At 38.4% G+C, this 16,948-nt stretch overlaps 1 protein-coding gene across 4 annotated transcripts in view; it reads right to left on the bottom strand.

Annotated features, from left to right (window-relative positions):
- The window catches only part of RIC1 (RIC1 homolog, RAB6A GEF complex partner 1), a 155,042-nt gene that overhangs the window by 34,866 nt on the left and 103,228 nt on the right, over positions 1 to 16,948 (bottom strand). For all 4 annotated transcript variants that reach the window (XM_036737720.1, XM_036737722.1, XM_036737721.1 and 1 more), the window contains 4 exons: positions 10,498 to 10,701; positions 1,986 to 2,024; positions 1,742 to 1,852; positions 577 to 666 (listed from right to left, as the gene is read on the bottom strand). In XM_036737720.1, coding sequence (XP_036593615.1) covers positions 577 to 666; positions 1,742 to 1,852; positions 1,986 to 2,024; positions 10,498 to 10,701 — 444 coding nt within the window. The remainder of the gene's footprint in view (positions 1 to 576; positions 667 to 1,741; positions 1,853 to 1,985; positions 2,025 to 10,497; positions 10,702 to 16,948) is intronic.

The raw sequence follows: 16,948 nt of genomic DNA, 5'->3' as shown, positions 1-16,948 counted from the left end.
CCACCAATGCAGGTTGGCACTTTCTTTGAGAGTTGCTAGAGCACTGAGAGTTTAAGTTGGGTCACAAAGTCACTAACTATATTACAGAGGTGGGGCTCGCTCCCTCCAAGGCCAGTTCTCTAACTATTTCGCCACACGGCCTTTTCAACCACTGAAAAACTGAACTGTATGTTCTGAAATGATATTGACCAAGCTCAATCCCAAAGAAGATATGAGAATGCACCTTTGCTTTCTTCTTTGCAAAAGTTGAGGATTAGAAGTGTGAAATCCTGCATGTGTTTCCAGTCTTGATTGATGTGTTGGTTAATTCTGCTGAACTGATTTTTTCCCCCTTTATTTTGTTATAAAGTTTGATTCTTTGAAGAGAAAAGGCAAGGAATATATTTGGAAATTATGGGGATGTAAAAATGAAAGATTGTGGGGGGTGGGGGTGGAGAAAGGAGAGATCTAGGCAAAGCACACTGGGAAAATATGATGAGAGGGAAAATATTTTTGGATTTGTTGTTTTCAAACAACAAGGTAAGACTGCTTATGATTAAAATATGGAAAACTGTTACTTTTACAACTTCTTTTTACCTCTTCTTGGTGGTCATTTAAATTATAACATGCCAGGACAATAAAGTCATTCCACCAGGCTAAGCCACCTGTCACAATCATATTTTGCTCCTTAAAATACAAGAGAAAAAAACAACATGTTAGTTTCATGACTCAATTATACAGATACCCCAAGCTATATGACCCTTACATTTATTTCTGATGAAGCCTGTAATTTCACCAGTATAAGGAGCACCCACTGGAACACTTCCTCTAGCAACAGAAATTAGCTCATTCTTTTGCAATTTATAGTTTTTAAGTTGCCTTGGGCAGTGAAGGGTAAAAGGCAACTTGCCCAGAGCCACACAACCTGTTTATTTGAGAGGCAAGACTTGAACCCAGTTCTCCCTAACACTTAAAGCCAGCTCTCTATCATCTATATCACAGTGACTCTCAAGAAGCTAATATACTTGTGAAATATTCCCAGGAAAGTGAAAGAACCACCCCAGTATTTCTGCTGTACTCTTCAACCACAAAATTAGGTAATTTTGTAATACCTTCATTAGTAGCAACTGAGAAAGAAATGTGTAGCCCCAGACAGGAAAAGATGAGGAAGACTTGGGCCTTAAGCTCAAAGTGAATGGTGCAGCTTCAAATCTGGCAGGTAAAAAACTATGTCCCTTCAACTATGGAATGATTATCTGAACAGTCTTACCCTATTTGAAATTAACTGTCACAAGCCATGAAAGCTAGGTTTCTCTTGAATAATTAGTATAATTGCATAGGACAAATCTAGAAAAAAATACTTGTTTTTCGTGCCTTTCTTGTATCATCACTTAAAAAAATTATGGATATGGACCTCAAAAGCTGGCAATAGCACAGGCTTTTCTAAGCCACTGAGAATCCCCTACTTTACATCAGTTCACTTGGAACGTATTTAATACATTTAACTTAGGAAGGAAATGACTCTCTCTCTCTTGTTTTCATTAACAAGATTATCGGTAGGGAACATGGCATATAATGTTACAGAGTTTTTCTCTTAGCAAAATTTTTCTTTTAACAAAAAGAAAATTCAAGCTCCTTTAGTATAACTATTCTTTTAGATTATTTTCCATTGCTCATGTTTAATTTCATAAAATTATTTCTAAGGGAGCATGATTTCATATTTGATGGCACAGGTATTTCCCTACTTTGTAAAAGGACTGACCTGGGTAATGTTTCCAAAGAGCTTCCATTTTTTGGTGAGCAAAGAATAATGTGCAAAACCAAACTTGCCAACGACAGCAACATTTTGTCCCAGCTTGTCAATCGCTGAAAACTGTTTGAATAAAATAAAATTAAGAGAATTCTCTGGAAACCAACATACTTTGTTAAATGTCACTTGCATGAAGAAATAAAGCTACTGAAAGAAGCACTTAAAAACAAATGAAGTCATAGATAAAGTAACTCACCCTGATAGGCCAATTGCTCTCTAGATAAGTGCTGGAAATCTGGGGAAAACAACAGACTTGGAGTCAAATAACTACTTAGTTCTTATATATCGGTATTCATTTTCCTATGCAATTGTCAAAACCATATCGCAGAAAATATTTTGTCCAGAAGTATGCAAATCTCAGAGAAATCTTAGTTTCTTGTTTATTTACTGGCAGAGATCTTTTAATTGACCACTTGAGTTTAAGACTAATCTTATTTCTGTATAATCATTTCCAACAATGCAATTCCAAAATTCCAAGCAACAATTCAGTATTCATATGGCTCTGTAATTAGATTTATTTCTGTTGTAGCTATTCTTATGGTTTCAAATGTATTCTTTCTATCTACTCTAGTTTATTTTAAGTTTCTTAAGAACAAAGTCTATGTTTACCACAATTTCTTCTATCTCCCTAAAGTGGTTTTTGGATACACAGGGAACAGTCAATAAATGTTGATCAATTTATCAAACAAGGGGGCAGCTAGGTGGCGTAGTGAGTAGAGCACTGGCCCTGAAGTCAGGAGGCCCTGAGTTCAAATTCAGCCTCAGACACTTGACACAGTTACTAGCTGTGTGACCTTGGGCAAGTCACTTAACCTCAATTGCCCTGCCTTCCCACCTCCAAAAAAAAAATTTATCAAACAAGTATTGTTTGATACAGTGTTCTAGGGATATAAATACAGGGGAATACAAGAACAAAGAAGGAAACAGTCCCTAATTGCAAGGAGTTTAGATTCTGATGGAGAGTGGAGAGGACAAAATCATCCACAAATACACACAATAATATATAAAGAAAATAAATACAAATACATGCAAAGTAATTAAAATATAAGGTAATTTGGGAGGGAAGGCACTAACAGTTTCAGCTGAGGGGGGACAGTGAGGAAAAGCTTCATGTAGAAGATGGTTCTTGAGTCATGTCTGAAAGGCAGAGAAGATTGATTATGGGGCGGAGGTAAGGAGGGAATGTATTCCAGGCATGTGTGTGACTGAGGCAAAGCATGGGTTTGGGAGGTGGAGTATTGTGGGGTGAGGACAGAGAGAAGACCACTTTGCAGGAAGGAGAATAATGAACAATAAAGCCTGAAAGACAGATTGTGGCCAGGTTATGACATGCTTTAAAAATTCAACAAAGAGTAGAGGAATCAGATGGTTATATCTGTGCTTAAGGGAAATTACTTTGGCAGTAGCGTGCAGGGTGGACTGGGATGAGAGAATTGAGGTAGGGAGACCAACTAAGAGGCTGTTGGAATAATTTAAGTGTGATGTGATGAGGCCTTGAATTAGGGTAATATCTTTGAGTGAGGAGTTGAATTCAAGAGTTGTCGTGGGACAGAAACAGCAACTGATTTGATATGTTGGGTCAAAGAGAAGGAACTGTTGAGGATAATACTGGGGTGATTTAACTGGGAGGAGACCAGATAGCTTTTTCAAGGCATCTGGCTAAGGAAGGGAGGAGAGATATAGGACAGCTTTTAGTAAGGATAAGGTAAGTCAGTGAAGGTGTGGTTGGTTGTTTTTTTTTTGTTTGTTTTGTTTTTTAAGGATGGAGGAGACTTGGGCTTGTCTGAAGGCATAAAGGAAGGGGATAGATAAGGCGAGGTTGTAGATTCAAAAGAAGGGGGACCTGCTGGAGGAGATGGAGGATATGTAATATACATGGTCTTGACAAGGAGAAAGTACACTTGTCAGAAGCTAGGGGGAAAGAGTGGAAGATGAAGTCAGAGGTTTTTGAGATAAAGAAAAGGGGAGAAGAGGCAGTTTATATCAAATGGACTCAAATTTCTCAGTAAAATAAGAGGCAAAGATTGAGAGAAAGTTGAGAGAAAGCAGGGGAAAGAGAGGCATCAGAGAAGGTTTAGAATAGCTCCTGAGGGGACTGAGATAAGGAATCAATTAGGAAAAAATAAAAGGACTGCCTTGCTTCAGTGAGAATCCAGTTTAGATCAGATAACATGAATTTGTAATATATTCAGTCTACATAATTGTTGTGAGACCTCCTCCAGCTGTGTTCAGCAGCTCATGAGTAGGAACAGGAAGGAAGTAGATGGTGGGAATAATCCAAGGCTGAGGTTTGGCAAGAGATGAGCAGTGATAAGACAAGAAACTAGAGGGTAGATGACGCTACAGAGTTAAATGGCTTCTTGTTGTTCAGTTGTTTTTCAGTTATGTTCAACTCTCTGTGACCCCATTTGGGGTTTTCTTGGCAAAGGCATTGGAGTGGTTTGCCACTTCCTTTTCTAGCTCATTTTACAGATGAGAAAACTGAGGTAAATAGGGTTAAGAGACTTGCCCAGGGCCACACAGCTGTTATGAAGCCAGATTTGAACTAAGGAAAATTAGTCTTCCTGACTCCAGGTCTAGAACTCTATTCACTGCGCCACTGAGTTGAAAATGGTTACTGAGTCAATACTGGGGGGTGTAAAAAATGAAGTCAGATTAGGGGGCGAGGGAATGGAAGGATTTTAATGAGGCAAAGGACAGATTTAGGAAGGATGAGGTGTAGAGAAAGGTGAAATGATAGGAGGTTATGGTCAAATGGGGAAAGTCAGAGTTTCTAATTAGAGAAGTGGAATAACTATCTGGAAAAGCCAAATGGGGCAAGTGGTTCGTACAGGGTCATGGAAAAGATCTGACCCTTTGAGTGCTCCACCACAATCGTAAGGTCTGAAAAGTGGACATGATGGGTGGTATTTCTAGCCCTAAGTGCTACCACAGTCCCAATGAGACCTGGAAGGTCAGCATAGGTGACCTCAATTCTAGCTCCACTGGAAACCCGGGATCCCAGCTGACCTCTCTAGCTTGATGTTATGTAGCTCCGCACAATGAAAATTAAGTAAAAGTTCTATCTTTTCCATTTTTAGAATTCCATTAAATGCATTTAGATAATGATTATGATAATTAGTATGCCAAGAGCTTTACTACTATTATCTTCACAACAGCCTTGGGAAGTAGGTGCAAATTATTAACCCCATTTTACAGAGGGGGAAACTGAGGCAAACAGAAGTTAAAGTGACTTGCCCAGGGTCACACAGCTAATAAGTATCTGAGGTCACATTTGAATTCAGGTCTTCCTGACTCCAGCTCCAGCACTCTATCCAGTGGGCAACCTAGATCCCACGACTCAGGATTCAAAAACTTAAAAATTTCAAATTATCAACTAAATTGGTATTTAATCCAGCCAACTTCTCTTTGTCTTAAAAAGGAAGCATGAGGTAGGGGCAAAAATGCTGGACTTGCAATCAAAAGACTTAGTTTCCAGATCTAGCTCTGACATCTATCAGTTATTTGACTTCTGTCAAGTAATTTCTTCCCTATGAGATTCCATTACCAAATGGGGATACTAATAATAATTATACAGCCAATGTAACATGTCTATCATAAGGAAAGGGCTTTGTAAACTTTAAAGTTTACAAGTTCTAACTAATTATTTGTACAATGATATCAATTATTATTATTATTGTGAGGAAAAAAGAGGAAATTATTTATAATCTAAAACCACAGGTCGAGTCTAAGATTTTGTTGGATTTCTAGTGGAAAAAAACATGTTGAACATAGCCTGAACAATAAAAATTTCTAAGCATTAATAAATACTAAATTAAATAAACATAAGATTCTATTCAGAATGCACCTATCATTGAGAAAACTATCTTCAAATGCAGCTAATTTGTTCCCCAACTAGAAGGTAACCATGACAGAAAGGCTATTCTGTTTTTGCTTTATATCCCCAGCACCTAAAGGTGTCTTGTACATAATAGAAGCTTAATAGATATTTGTTGTGCTGGAATGAATAGTCTGTCGTTAGCTTTTTTCCTTAGTAGGGGCTTTTCAAGTTTACTTTGTTACACAGGAATGGGGAACACTTTGTATGACCTGACATAGACTCTGATTCTTGCCTTTAATCTTTTTTTTGGGGGGGCAGGGCAATTGGGGTTAAGTGACTTGCCCAAGGTCACACAGCTAGTACATGTGTCAAGTGTCTGAGGCTGGATTTGAACTCAGGTCCTCCTGACTCCAGGGGCGGTGCTGTACTCACTGTGCCACCTACCTGCCCCTCTTGCCTTTAATCTTAAGGTTAAAATCTTACCAATTAGATCAATTCAGAAAATCACTGTAGGTATGGAGAAAATTCCCCAAAGATGAAACAAATGTAGGATAGAAAATGGGAGGGGAGGGAAAGAGAAGGATGAAAGTTGAAAGGATTTTTGGAGAGGACTGTCTGTGAGATTGGTAATTTTTATTTATGAAGAAAACAAACAAAAAAATTGCGGTCTGGGACTGAGTTGTGCATGTTTTCAACCTGTGACTAGGCACAAGTTCTCAGGCTCCAATCTCCTTCAACATCACCACTGCTTGAATCAGTAATATCTGGTCCCCCTATGGCAGTGCTTATAAAACTTATTCAAGCCACAATACAGTTTTGAACTCATTCAGCAGAAGGGGCTGCAATGTGGAGAGTGGGAGTTAAAATAAGTTAACAAGCAGAACTGAACACAAAGCTTTTTGGTGATGAGATTTTATTATCTATTTTTAGAAGTTTAAAAATTAATCTTTAAATCAAAATACATTTAGAGATTTACTTACATCCTTAAATACGTAATCATTGTCCTATCATATTTCCCTAAGTACCCTCTCTTTATCTGCAAAATTTCCATTTCATTTTTATAAACAATGGTGTCTCATAAATAGCAAAAGTAATTGACTTATTCCTCAAGTAAACTTTTCCTTCTCATATAATGCCTCTGTGCTTGAAAAATTCATGTGGGAGCATGAAGTAGCTTACTTTCTTAAGTGGTCACTATAACTTTGGTTACAACTAATTATTTGTATATTGGCCATCTGAGAGACTTCTGAAATTTTTATAACAACTCCTGGAAGCCTGGATTATGGAAGGTCAGTAGCTAATTGATAATAAAAGAAATCCTGGACATGAAGCCATAACCATTAAAAATATACCAGTGGGGAAACAGCATACCAAAGAGAATTTGTCTGTGGAATGTCAAACACTCTACACTTGCCCCATCACTGCAACATTGTCCTATAGCAAAGCAGCAATTATCTTTACATTGAGAGATCTGTGAATAGCTATTAATCCTTTCCAAAGACAGAAAAACATGTGAATGTCTACCTTTATATCTTTCCAATAAATAGATTATTTAGAATTACCCTATATAAAAAGCAGAATTAATAAGAGAATTTGGTAGGCTACAGAATAACCAGCAATAATTTTTTCTTGCACTTAACAGCATAAGTTTAGACTTTCTTATACAGCCAACTTTTTTAGAATACTGGTCAATATGATTATGCACCTTTCAAGAATTAAATGGACTTTGCCAAGAAAAAGAATTAATTTAGAAAATGTTACATTATTTAGGATTCAGCTGTGTAAAGTGTGCTGGGCCATCTCTAGGCTGTTCTGATCTATATCTGGCCACTGAACCCAGATGGCTCTGGGGGAGAAAGTAAGTCTGGTGACTTTGCACAGTCCTCCCTCATTCAAATCCAATTCTCTTGCAAGTCATGGCATCATCTTCCTCATGTCATGATCATCTTTAAGAATGAAGAACAAATGACACAAGTACAAACCACCACAGGTGTAAACTGTGTATTGGCCATTGGCTCTTAAAGCTTTACAATCTGAAATTTGTAACTAGGAAAATAGGATGGAGAAAGAACAAAACATTGTGTTAAGAATAAGCATTTTCTTCAACAGCTGTGAGTAGTCCTGCTTCCAAAAGGTAGATACTTTTTTTCTTTCTCTTGAACTTAATGCAAAGACTAACAACCTAAAATCTTTTAAAGTGAAGAGCAGGGATTTGGGTGGAGATTAGGGAAAGGAAGCTGAAGATAATTTAAATTTAATAACAGAGAAAATACAGATTAAACCTAGGAAAAGGAGGAAAATGGAAGACAGAATTAACTCTGAACTTATTTGCTTAAGTACAAGAAAATCACGAACACATAAAATGCAAAATCTTTCAGGAAAAGTGGACATCTAAATAGGATCTTATGTTGAATAGGGAATTAGACAAAGTACCTGTGTTAAGCTTAAAGGTTATAACAGTAGCTGGTTCAAGGAGACATCACTGTTTATCCAAAAATGCCCAGGTTAAAAATATGCAGTTTGGGGGCATTTAAAATGATTTTATACAAACCACATTGGGAAAACAATTCATTTAATTATCCAGGTGGAGTCATAAGAAAAGGAAACAAAAGATAAATGGAATTAAAGACCTGAATTAGTAAATTCAGGCTACTACTAAAAAATAGAAATAGTTTCTATTGGATTTAGGTTCTTTGGTTTCAGTGTTATTTTTAACTAGATAAGAATAATGATAAATCTGCCACTAACTAGCTTTGTGATCTTGTACAAGTCTTGAACAACTCTTTGGGGCTGAGTCTCTTTATCTATAAAAAGAGGTGGCTGGACTAAATAATCTGTATGGTTCCTTCTAGCTCTGAAAATTCCATGCTTCTATTCTAATATAATTGTCAGTGGATTACTAGCTCTGACATAATCTTATTAACTCTGGGAAAAACTGAAAAATTCAGAAAATGAAATTGGTTTTGACACAGAAATATGTTAGAATCTCATATATAGATGGTATAACGACAGTGTTACTGCTGGTAATCAATAGACAAACACTTTTCTTTATTGTCCTAAATCAATTCAAGTGTTTGTTCAAGGTAGTTTAATGGATTTCTAGAATCATGGAATTTTAGAGCTGAAGGGGAATTAATTTTATTTCCTGATTGTCCTGAATTCCAGACCTACCTGCTCTAATCCTCTGTTCTACTTGGCTCTTTGGTAACATAGACCTGGCTAGGTAGAACTGGCATTGATGCTAGGTCAGTGTAGAATGAATAGTTTATAGTATGGGGAAATGGAAATAGCAGAGAAATGGCTACAAGAGAGAAGGGAGCAGTGGAAAGTTTTAATAAAGGAAATACTTGATTCGGTTTTATTTAATCATAAAAAAGTAATCATGGGAAGGTACAAACTAAGTGGGGTAGTGTAACAACAATTTAGATTTGAAGATCTTTCCCACCCATTAGTAGGCCATGTGACCTGCTTACATCAAAGGAAGCCTAAGTCACATGTGGTAGGAGGAGCTTGCTGAGAGGAAAAGGAAATTGTGTCACAGGAAATGCTGAGAGAGCAGTTACGACAGAGCTGAGGGAAAGACAGCCAACCTGTGATAGCTGTGCTATAAGTTTTGCTTGTTGGTGGCAAGGCCCCAGCAGGGGGCAGATGGTTTTGGGATGGCGAGGCTCCATGCTGTGATACTGCATATTGAATTCTTTGCTGCTGTGATGGATTGGGCAGATGGCTGTTGGGATCTGGTCCTCTGGTGTCTGAATAAATGGTTTACTTCTGCCTTCTATGTGAAGAGTCCCATATATTTTGCGCTATAGACCCACATAAGCTTTTTGACAATTATCATCTATGTTGTAATTATTGCCTTGCTGATACAGGTAATGAAGCATATATGTATGCACAGAGATGGGTTAGCATCAGGAAGTTGAGAAACAAGCCTCCTTTCCACTGTGGAGAAATAGTTTCTGACCACGGATAGTTAAGCCTAGACCAGGGCTGTCCCGCCTACAAGCATAGAAATTTACATAAATGCTTTAGTAAACGAAGCTGGGGTACTGCAGAGCTCTCACTAAAGTGGCAAATCAAAATATATTGTCTATCGTTTCAATAAAAACCTAAGGTTGGACAGCCCTGGCCTAGACTATTTATGAGAAAGAGGTACAGAATTTGGTATTGTAGTGGAAAGGAAGATTTAGGGTGGTAAAGCTACAAGTAGATGGTTACTTTCATTAATTCATTTTAACTTAGTTTTTTCCCAAAAAGTGAATTTCTGAAATAAATGTTTTGCACCAAACTATGGTATTTCTTTTTTTTTCTGAATGCTAATATACTGATATTCTGAAAAAGATTTTTAAAAAATGTTTGAAGAGCTAAATATTTTGTTATAAGCACAACTGATGGCAGAAATTCTACAATGGACACAGGAATATGGGACAGAGGCTCTAAGTCTATATAGAAGACTCAGTTCTTCCATTTGATTTAATGTCACCTGCACAGAACTGGCCTGGGTAAAACTAATCTCCAGTGATAATTTGCATGACCACGCCTTTGTTTACAACATAGCTGGATGTATATTTCTTGAAAAATATGAAAGAGTAAATAAGCATTTCACATAGTTGTGATGGAGGAGTAACAGGCAGAACTTCCTGTCCTTGAAGACACTGCAAACTGATAAAAGATTTAAAGCAGAGAATAATCCATTCTGCATTAAGTGGCAAGAACAAAGAAGAAACTAAAAAAGGTAGAACATAAAAGTGGAAAAAAGACATGACACAAGAGGGCAAAAGCCACTCCATTTTTTTGCAGCAACAGAAAAATACTTTGAAAACTAGTCTCAGGAGAAATCTCACCAAGTACTACAAAAAGGCAGCAGTTCAGCATGAAATGAAGTTACCTGCACAACGTGCCAATGTCGGTGTCCAAGTAAAGTGCTTAAACCCTGAGAATCTAAACTTCCATCTGAAAATGGACTCTTTTCCCGAATGGGCTTATGTTCAGAGTGTGCTGATGAGTTTCTAGGATTCTGGGCTTGTGAGGCATCTCCACAGTTCAAATACAAGCGATCCTCTCCCTGAAGTAGCACCTGTTCCTGGTTACTCTGTGCGAGAGGAGACAAAGAAGGAAGAAACAATTTTAAAAATTAATACTCCAGTAATTAGGGAGGATAAAATGGAAGCTAAATAATAAGTGTTGTGTTACAGCTAATCTTTGCAAGGCCCTCACTACACACAGCAATCTGTATATTCATCCCTTAATGACTGTTCTGCATTATTTGGAATGGCAGTTCCAAACTTCTTAAACCCTCAATTCTACCTTTTTCTGCCCTGTACCACCTGGCTTCTCTTAATGTCGCATTCTCATTCTTCTAAGACTACCAACACTCTTACCCATCCTTCCATCCTTGTTCTAGGTCTCAGTGAAGGAAAACAAAGCTACCACATTCCATATTTACTTTCAACCTCATATCCCCTCCAGTTGCCTCTGGAATCTTGCTTCTATCTCCTACAATTTCAATCTTTCCCTGGTTACTGATTCTTTTCTCCTAGACAATAAATATGCTCACATCTAAAAACAAAATGAAAAATAATCCCTTCCTTAACCCTGCCACCCCTTATATATTTATCCAACACTCATTAAATCTCGCACTATGAGCAAGATATGGCTCCAAAGTAGGTATATAAAAATTTTTAAAAAGGCGTAGTCCCTGCCCTAAGGGAGGAAGGGTATGACAGGCAGTTAAACAAATGTAGTACAGATTAGGGAGTGATATAGACAAAGGAAAAGATTTAGTTAAAATAGTGACTGAGAGAATGTTTTCATTTAGGGAGATCAAGAAAAGCTTCATGGGGGAGAAAGCATTTTCTCTCTCTCTTCATCTTCACCGCCAAACTTTAAGAAAAAATAGATTCTATGTGCCACCTTCACTTCACCACTGTCTACTCTCTCCTCAGCCAGTGGCAATCTGGATTCAGTCCCAACTGTTCTATCAAAACAACTCCCTCTAAAGTCACTAAAGACCTAATCACTAGATACGATATTCTTTTTTCTGCTCTTAAAGCCTCCTTGACTTCTCTGTGGCACTTGACAATATTGGACTACCACCTTTTTTTCTTCTTGAAAACCCTTTCCTCTGATGGCACTATATCCTCACTATTTTCCTACCTCATCTACCATTTACTCTATCTCTTTTTCTAGCTCCTCATCCCTCTTCTACTCCTTATACTCAATTTGCCAAGCATCTCTCCACAGACCTCTTTATTCTTCCTACTCTTTCTTCCTTGGCAGCCTCATGTACTTCCATATCTCCCATTATCACCTATATGTACTTCCCTTCATGTTCTCCCCAGAGCTCTAGTTAAATATTTTAACTGCCAACTATATATCTCCATCAGTATACCCTGTCAGTACCTTATACATTTAACTTATTCGAAACAGAATCAATTTCTTGCTTCCATGTCTTTACCCTCCGATCTAACCTTCACAGAACTTTGGAACTAATCTTCTTAACAATTACTTTGATTATATCATTTTTCTACTCAAACTACTGTGGCTCTCTACTGCTTACCAAATAAACTCTTCAACACTCTTGGCATTCACAGCCCTCAATAATCTGGTCTCAGCCCATCTTTCCAATCTTAATTCCTATTATTTCAGATAAAATGGACTACTCTCTCTCCCCCATCGTTGTCCCTTTGTTCCTGCTATCCCTCATACTTGGACAGCTACCTGCTGAAGGCCTCTCTTCAAGGTACAATTTAGGCGCTAACTCTTCCATAAAACATACTCCTAACTCTCCTTGCAGGTGAAAGCGACTTCTCCCTCTCGAAATCTCTCAGGGCTTACTGCCTGGACTTTTCTTTTCATTTGTCTCACTCTCTTTCATATAATAGTTGTTTGTCTATATGTGTATCCCCATTCAATTTTAAACACTTTAAAAGCAGGATACATTATGTGTGAATCTTAGCACAAGGCACTGTACATAGCAGAGGCTTATCAAGTAGTTGCTGAATTGATGATGTCCACAAATTACCTCAACATTTATCCTGGCATCCTTATGAAATTTACATATGATATAAAGGTGGACACTTGAGAGGAGGATGATAATCTAGACTCAAAAACATCTAAAAAGGCCAAAAGAATGAGTCCAATCAAATGTGATAAAATTTGTAAAGGACAAATGTAAAGTTCTACACTTGGGTTAAAAAAAATCAACTTCATAAAACCAGAGAAGAGAAACACCTGGTTTAACAACCATTCTTGTGAAAAAGATCTAGAGCTTTTAGTGGATTTCAAGTTTATTATGAGTCAACCGTATGAGAAGAGAACTGGAAAAAGCTAATGCTATTCTAGTTTACATTAAGAGAAACACAGTACTTGGGACAAGTGAAGTATATTTATACATTTTACTCTGCTCTGGTAAGGCCATGTTTGGATTATTATATTCAGTTCTGGACATCTCATTTTAGGAACTTTATAGATCATATGATACGTTTCCAGAAGAGGGTGTGAAGGATAGTCAGAATAATGGCAAATATGCTAAATGAGGAGAAGCTAAAAGGTGCTTGCATTATTTTCTCCTTGACCTGGGAACTCTGGAATTTGGCGACAATATTCCCGGGAGTTTTCTTGGTGGGATCTTTTTCAAGAGGCAATCAGTGGATTCTTTCAATTTCTATTTTACCCTTCTGGTCTAGGCTCTTTTTTTGATCATGGCTTTCAGGTAGTCTAATAATTTGTAAATTATCTCTCCTGGATCTATTCTCCAGGTCAGTGGTTTTTCCAATGAGATATTTCACACTGTCTTCCGTTTTTTCATTCCTTTGGTTCTGTTTTATAATTTCTTGATGTCTTATAGAGTCACTAGCTTCCACTTGCTCCAATCTAATTTTTAAGGTGGTATTATTTTCTTCAGTGGCCTTTTGGACCTCCTTTTCCATTTGGGTAATTCGGCCTTTCAAGGCATTCTTCTCCTTATTGGCTTTTTGGAGCTCTTTTGCCATTCGGGTTAGTCTATTTTTTTAGGTGTTATTTTCTCCTTTAGCAAGTCACTGACTTGTTTTTCATGATTTTCTTGCATCACTGTTCCCAATTTTTCCTCTACCTCTTACTTGCTTTTCCAAATCCTTTTTGAGCTCTTCCATAGCCTGAGACCAATTCATATTTTTCTTGGAGGCTTTGGAGGTAGGCTCTTTGACTTTGTTGACTTCTTTTGGCTGTGTATTTTGATCTTTTTGTCACCAAAAAAAGATTCTAAAGTCTGAGTCCATTTTCGCTGGCTGTTCATGTTCCGAGACAACTACCTGACCCATGAGCTTTTTGTCAAGATATGACTGCTTGTAGAGTAGAGAGTACTTTGTCCCAAGCTTTAGGGGCTGTGCTGCTGTTTTCAGAGCTACTTCTACACAGAAAGCTCTGCCACACCAGTGCTTCTCCTCCCCCAAGAACTGCCAAACAGGATCACGACCCGCTGTGATCCACCACTTAATTCCTCCCACCGAGTGGGCCTGGGGCTGGAAGCAACAGCAGCTGGAGCTCTGGAAACAGACGCAGGAGCTTCCAGCTGCTGCTGCCCACTGCACTGCACCATCTCAGCTGCCCCCGGGGCTGGGGCCCACCGCTCTCACTCCAATCCAGCCATTTTTCCACCAACCTGCTTTGTTGTCTTCGGCGTTTGTGGGTTGAGAAGTCTGGTAACTGCCATAGCTCAATGATTCAGTGCCCTACAGCCTGGTCCAGCCAACTCCCAGTCTGGCTAGTCCTGGCCCCCACGCTGGGCTGAGCTCTACTCCCATCACCGTGTAACAGACCCTTCCCAATGCCCATCCAGGCTGTCCTGGGCTGTAGCTCTGCTTCCCTCTGCTATTTCATGGGTTCTGTAGCTCTAGAATTTGTTCAGAGCCATTTTTTACAGGTGTTTGGAGGGACCTGGAGGAGAGCTTAAGTGAGTCCCTGCTTTCAAGCTGACATCTTGGCTCTGCCCCCCACTTTAGGCTTATTTTAAACAAATTTTTTCTAATAATTACTCTTTTCAAAAGCGTCAGATGTTACTATGTTTCCCTCACTGGAAGTGTTCAAACAAGGGATAAATGATGGTTTGTTATGGATTCTATACAAGGAATTCTTGGTAAGGGTCAGATTAGACTAAATGCCCCCTGAAGTAAATTTGAACTCCTAGATTCTATAATTACCTTTTGAGCGAATGTAAAATATGATGATTTATGCAAATGGGATTATTTGGTAGATAAACTACATTATAAATTCTAACCATAAATGAATTTTTCGTTTAAACTCATTTTATTCAAAAGGGCCAAAAGCACATCCAAACTTAGAGCTATTTTAATGGCAATTTCCAGAACTGCCAATAGATGGCAATGTAACTTCATGGAAGACCTTCATTGCTAATAATGAACCAAATTTCCAAGTGTGAAAACAAGGAGTTTTAGTAGTTGCAGACAAGGGTAATGATTTCTTAGGTGCTAGTAATATTGGAAAGGTTGGACTACTGTTGGTAGAATAAGATCACAGTAGTGTACAGCTTTGGGATGAGCAGTAATAGTTCCAGCTCAAGTAAAAGAGACCTCAAAGGAATTTTCCTGGCCTGAAAACATGGACGACATGGAGTACATCTCATTGCCTCTATGGTCTTCATTTACTACATTGAAAAGATCAAAAACTGGTTTTCAAAATGGACTATAAAAGCACACTAACAGTGTTGGAAGAGCTGTGAATTATTATAAATTGCACATCCTTTGAACTAACGAAGGCACCAATAGGTATCTATCCCAAGGAGGTCAAGAAGAAAGGTCTTAATATTCACAACAGTACTTTTTTTAGTAGCAAAAAAACTGGGAACAAAGTGGTTCCTATCAACTGGAAAATGGCTGAACAAATTGTGGTATGATAATGTCAAGAGATGATACTGCACCATAACAGGCATTTATTTGTTTTTAAAGTTTTTTTTTACATTTTTTTTGAGGGGGGAATGCAGGGCAATTGGAGTTAAGTGACTTGCCCAAAGTCACACAGCTAGTGTGTCAAGCGTCTGAGGCCGGATCTGAACTCAGATCCTCCTGACTCTAGGGCCGGTGCTCTACTCACTGCGCCACCTAGCTGCCCCCACAACAGGCATTTATTAAATGCCTACTATGTGCCATGGTGGGCACCAAGATAGTGCAATGGATAGAGTGCCAGGCCTAAAGTCAGTAAGATGAGTTTAAATCTGGCCTCAGATACTTACTAGCTGTGTGACCCTGGGCAATTGACTTAACCCTGTTTGTCTCAGTTCCTCATCTGTAAAACAGACTGGAGAAGGAAATGGCAAAGTGGTCCAGTACCCTTGCCAAGAAAACTCCAAAAAGAGGTTGCGAAGAGTCATAGATGACTGAAACTACTCAACAACAACATGTGCCATACACTGTTTCAAGCACTGGGGATACAAATAAAAGTAAAAATGGTTCCTGCCCTCAAGGACCTCACAATCTAAAGGGGAAGACAATATACAAATAACTATGAACAAATAACACACACACACACACACACACACACACACACACACACACAAAGGATAAACTGTAGGTAAGCTCAGATGAACAGCAGGAGCACATAAAAAGGGCTGAGAGGAGCTTCTTGTAGAATGTGAGATTTTAGTTGAAACATGAAGGAGATCCAGGAAGGAGGAGGTGAAAACAAGGAAGGAGGGCATTCCAGGCATGAGGGACAGCCTGTAAAAATGTATGGAGTCAGAAGATGGAATGTCTTTGTGAAAGAAATAGCAAAGAGACCAGTGTTTTGGATTGTAGAGTACGTAGAGGAGAGTAAGGTATAAGAAGACTGGAAAAGTAGGAAGAGGCCAAGTTATAAAGGGCTTTAAAAGTCAAACAGAGAATGCTATATTTGATCCTGCAGGTAATAAGGAGCCATTGTTGTTTATTGGCAGGGGAAGGGGACTGGAGAAAAAGAAGAAGGGTATGACATAGTCAGACTTGCATTTTAGAAAGATTCTTTGATATTTTAGTAGAACATGGGTTGGAGTAGGTAGAAGATTCAAGATAGAGACAGCAACTGTAAGATTAAACAAAAAAAGGGACCTGAGTAAAACTAAGTGAACTAAGCCAAGTGAAGAGAGCAGAACTAGAGGAAAAATATATATAACACTGATTTCAATACTGTAAATAAAAAGAACAGTGTGAGGCAGCTGAACCTTGATAAAGTATAATGAACAATCTTGGCCACTAGAGAACAGATGATGAAACATACTTCCTTCCTCTCACTAGGGAGGTGGAAGCCTAGGGATTCATAATATTGCATATGCTATCTGATGATTCCACTGTATTAACTGGTTTGGA

This window comes from Trichosurus vulpecula, chromosome 9 (genome assembly GCF_011100635.1).
Source record: "Trichosurus vulpecula isolate mTriVul1 chromosome 9, mTriVul1.pri, whole genome shotgun sequence".
Taxonomy (NCBI): domain Eukaryota; kingdom Metazoa; phylum Chordata; class Mammalia; order Diprotodontia; family Phalangeridae; genus Trichosurus; species Trichosurus vulpecula.
Note: the sequence above shows the minus strand (reverse complement) of the source record. Positions and strands in the feature narration are given on the sequence as shown.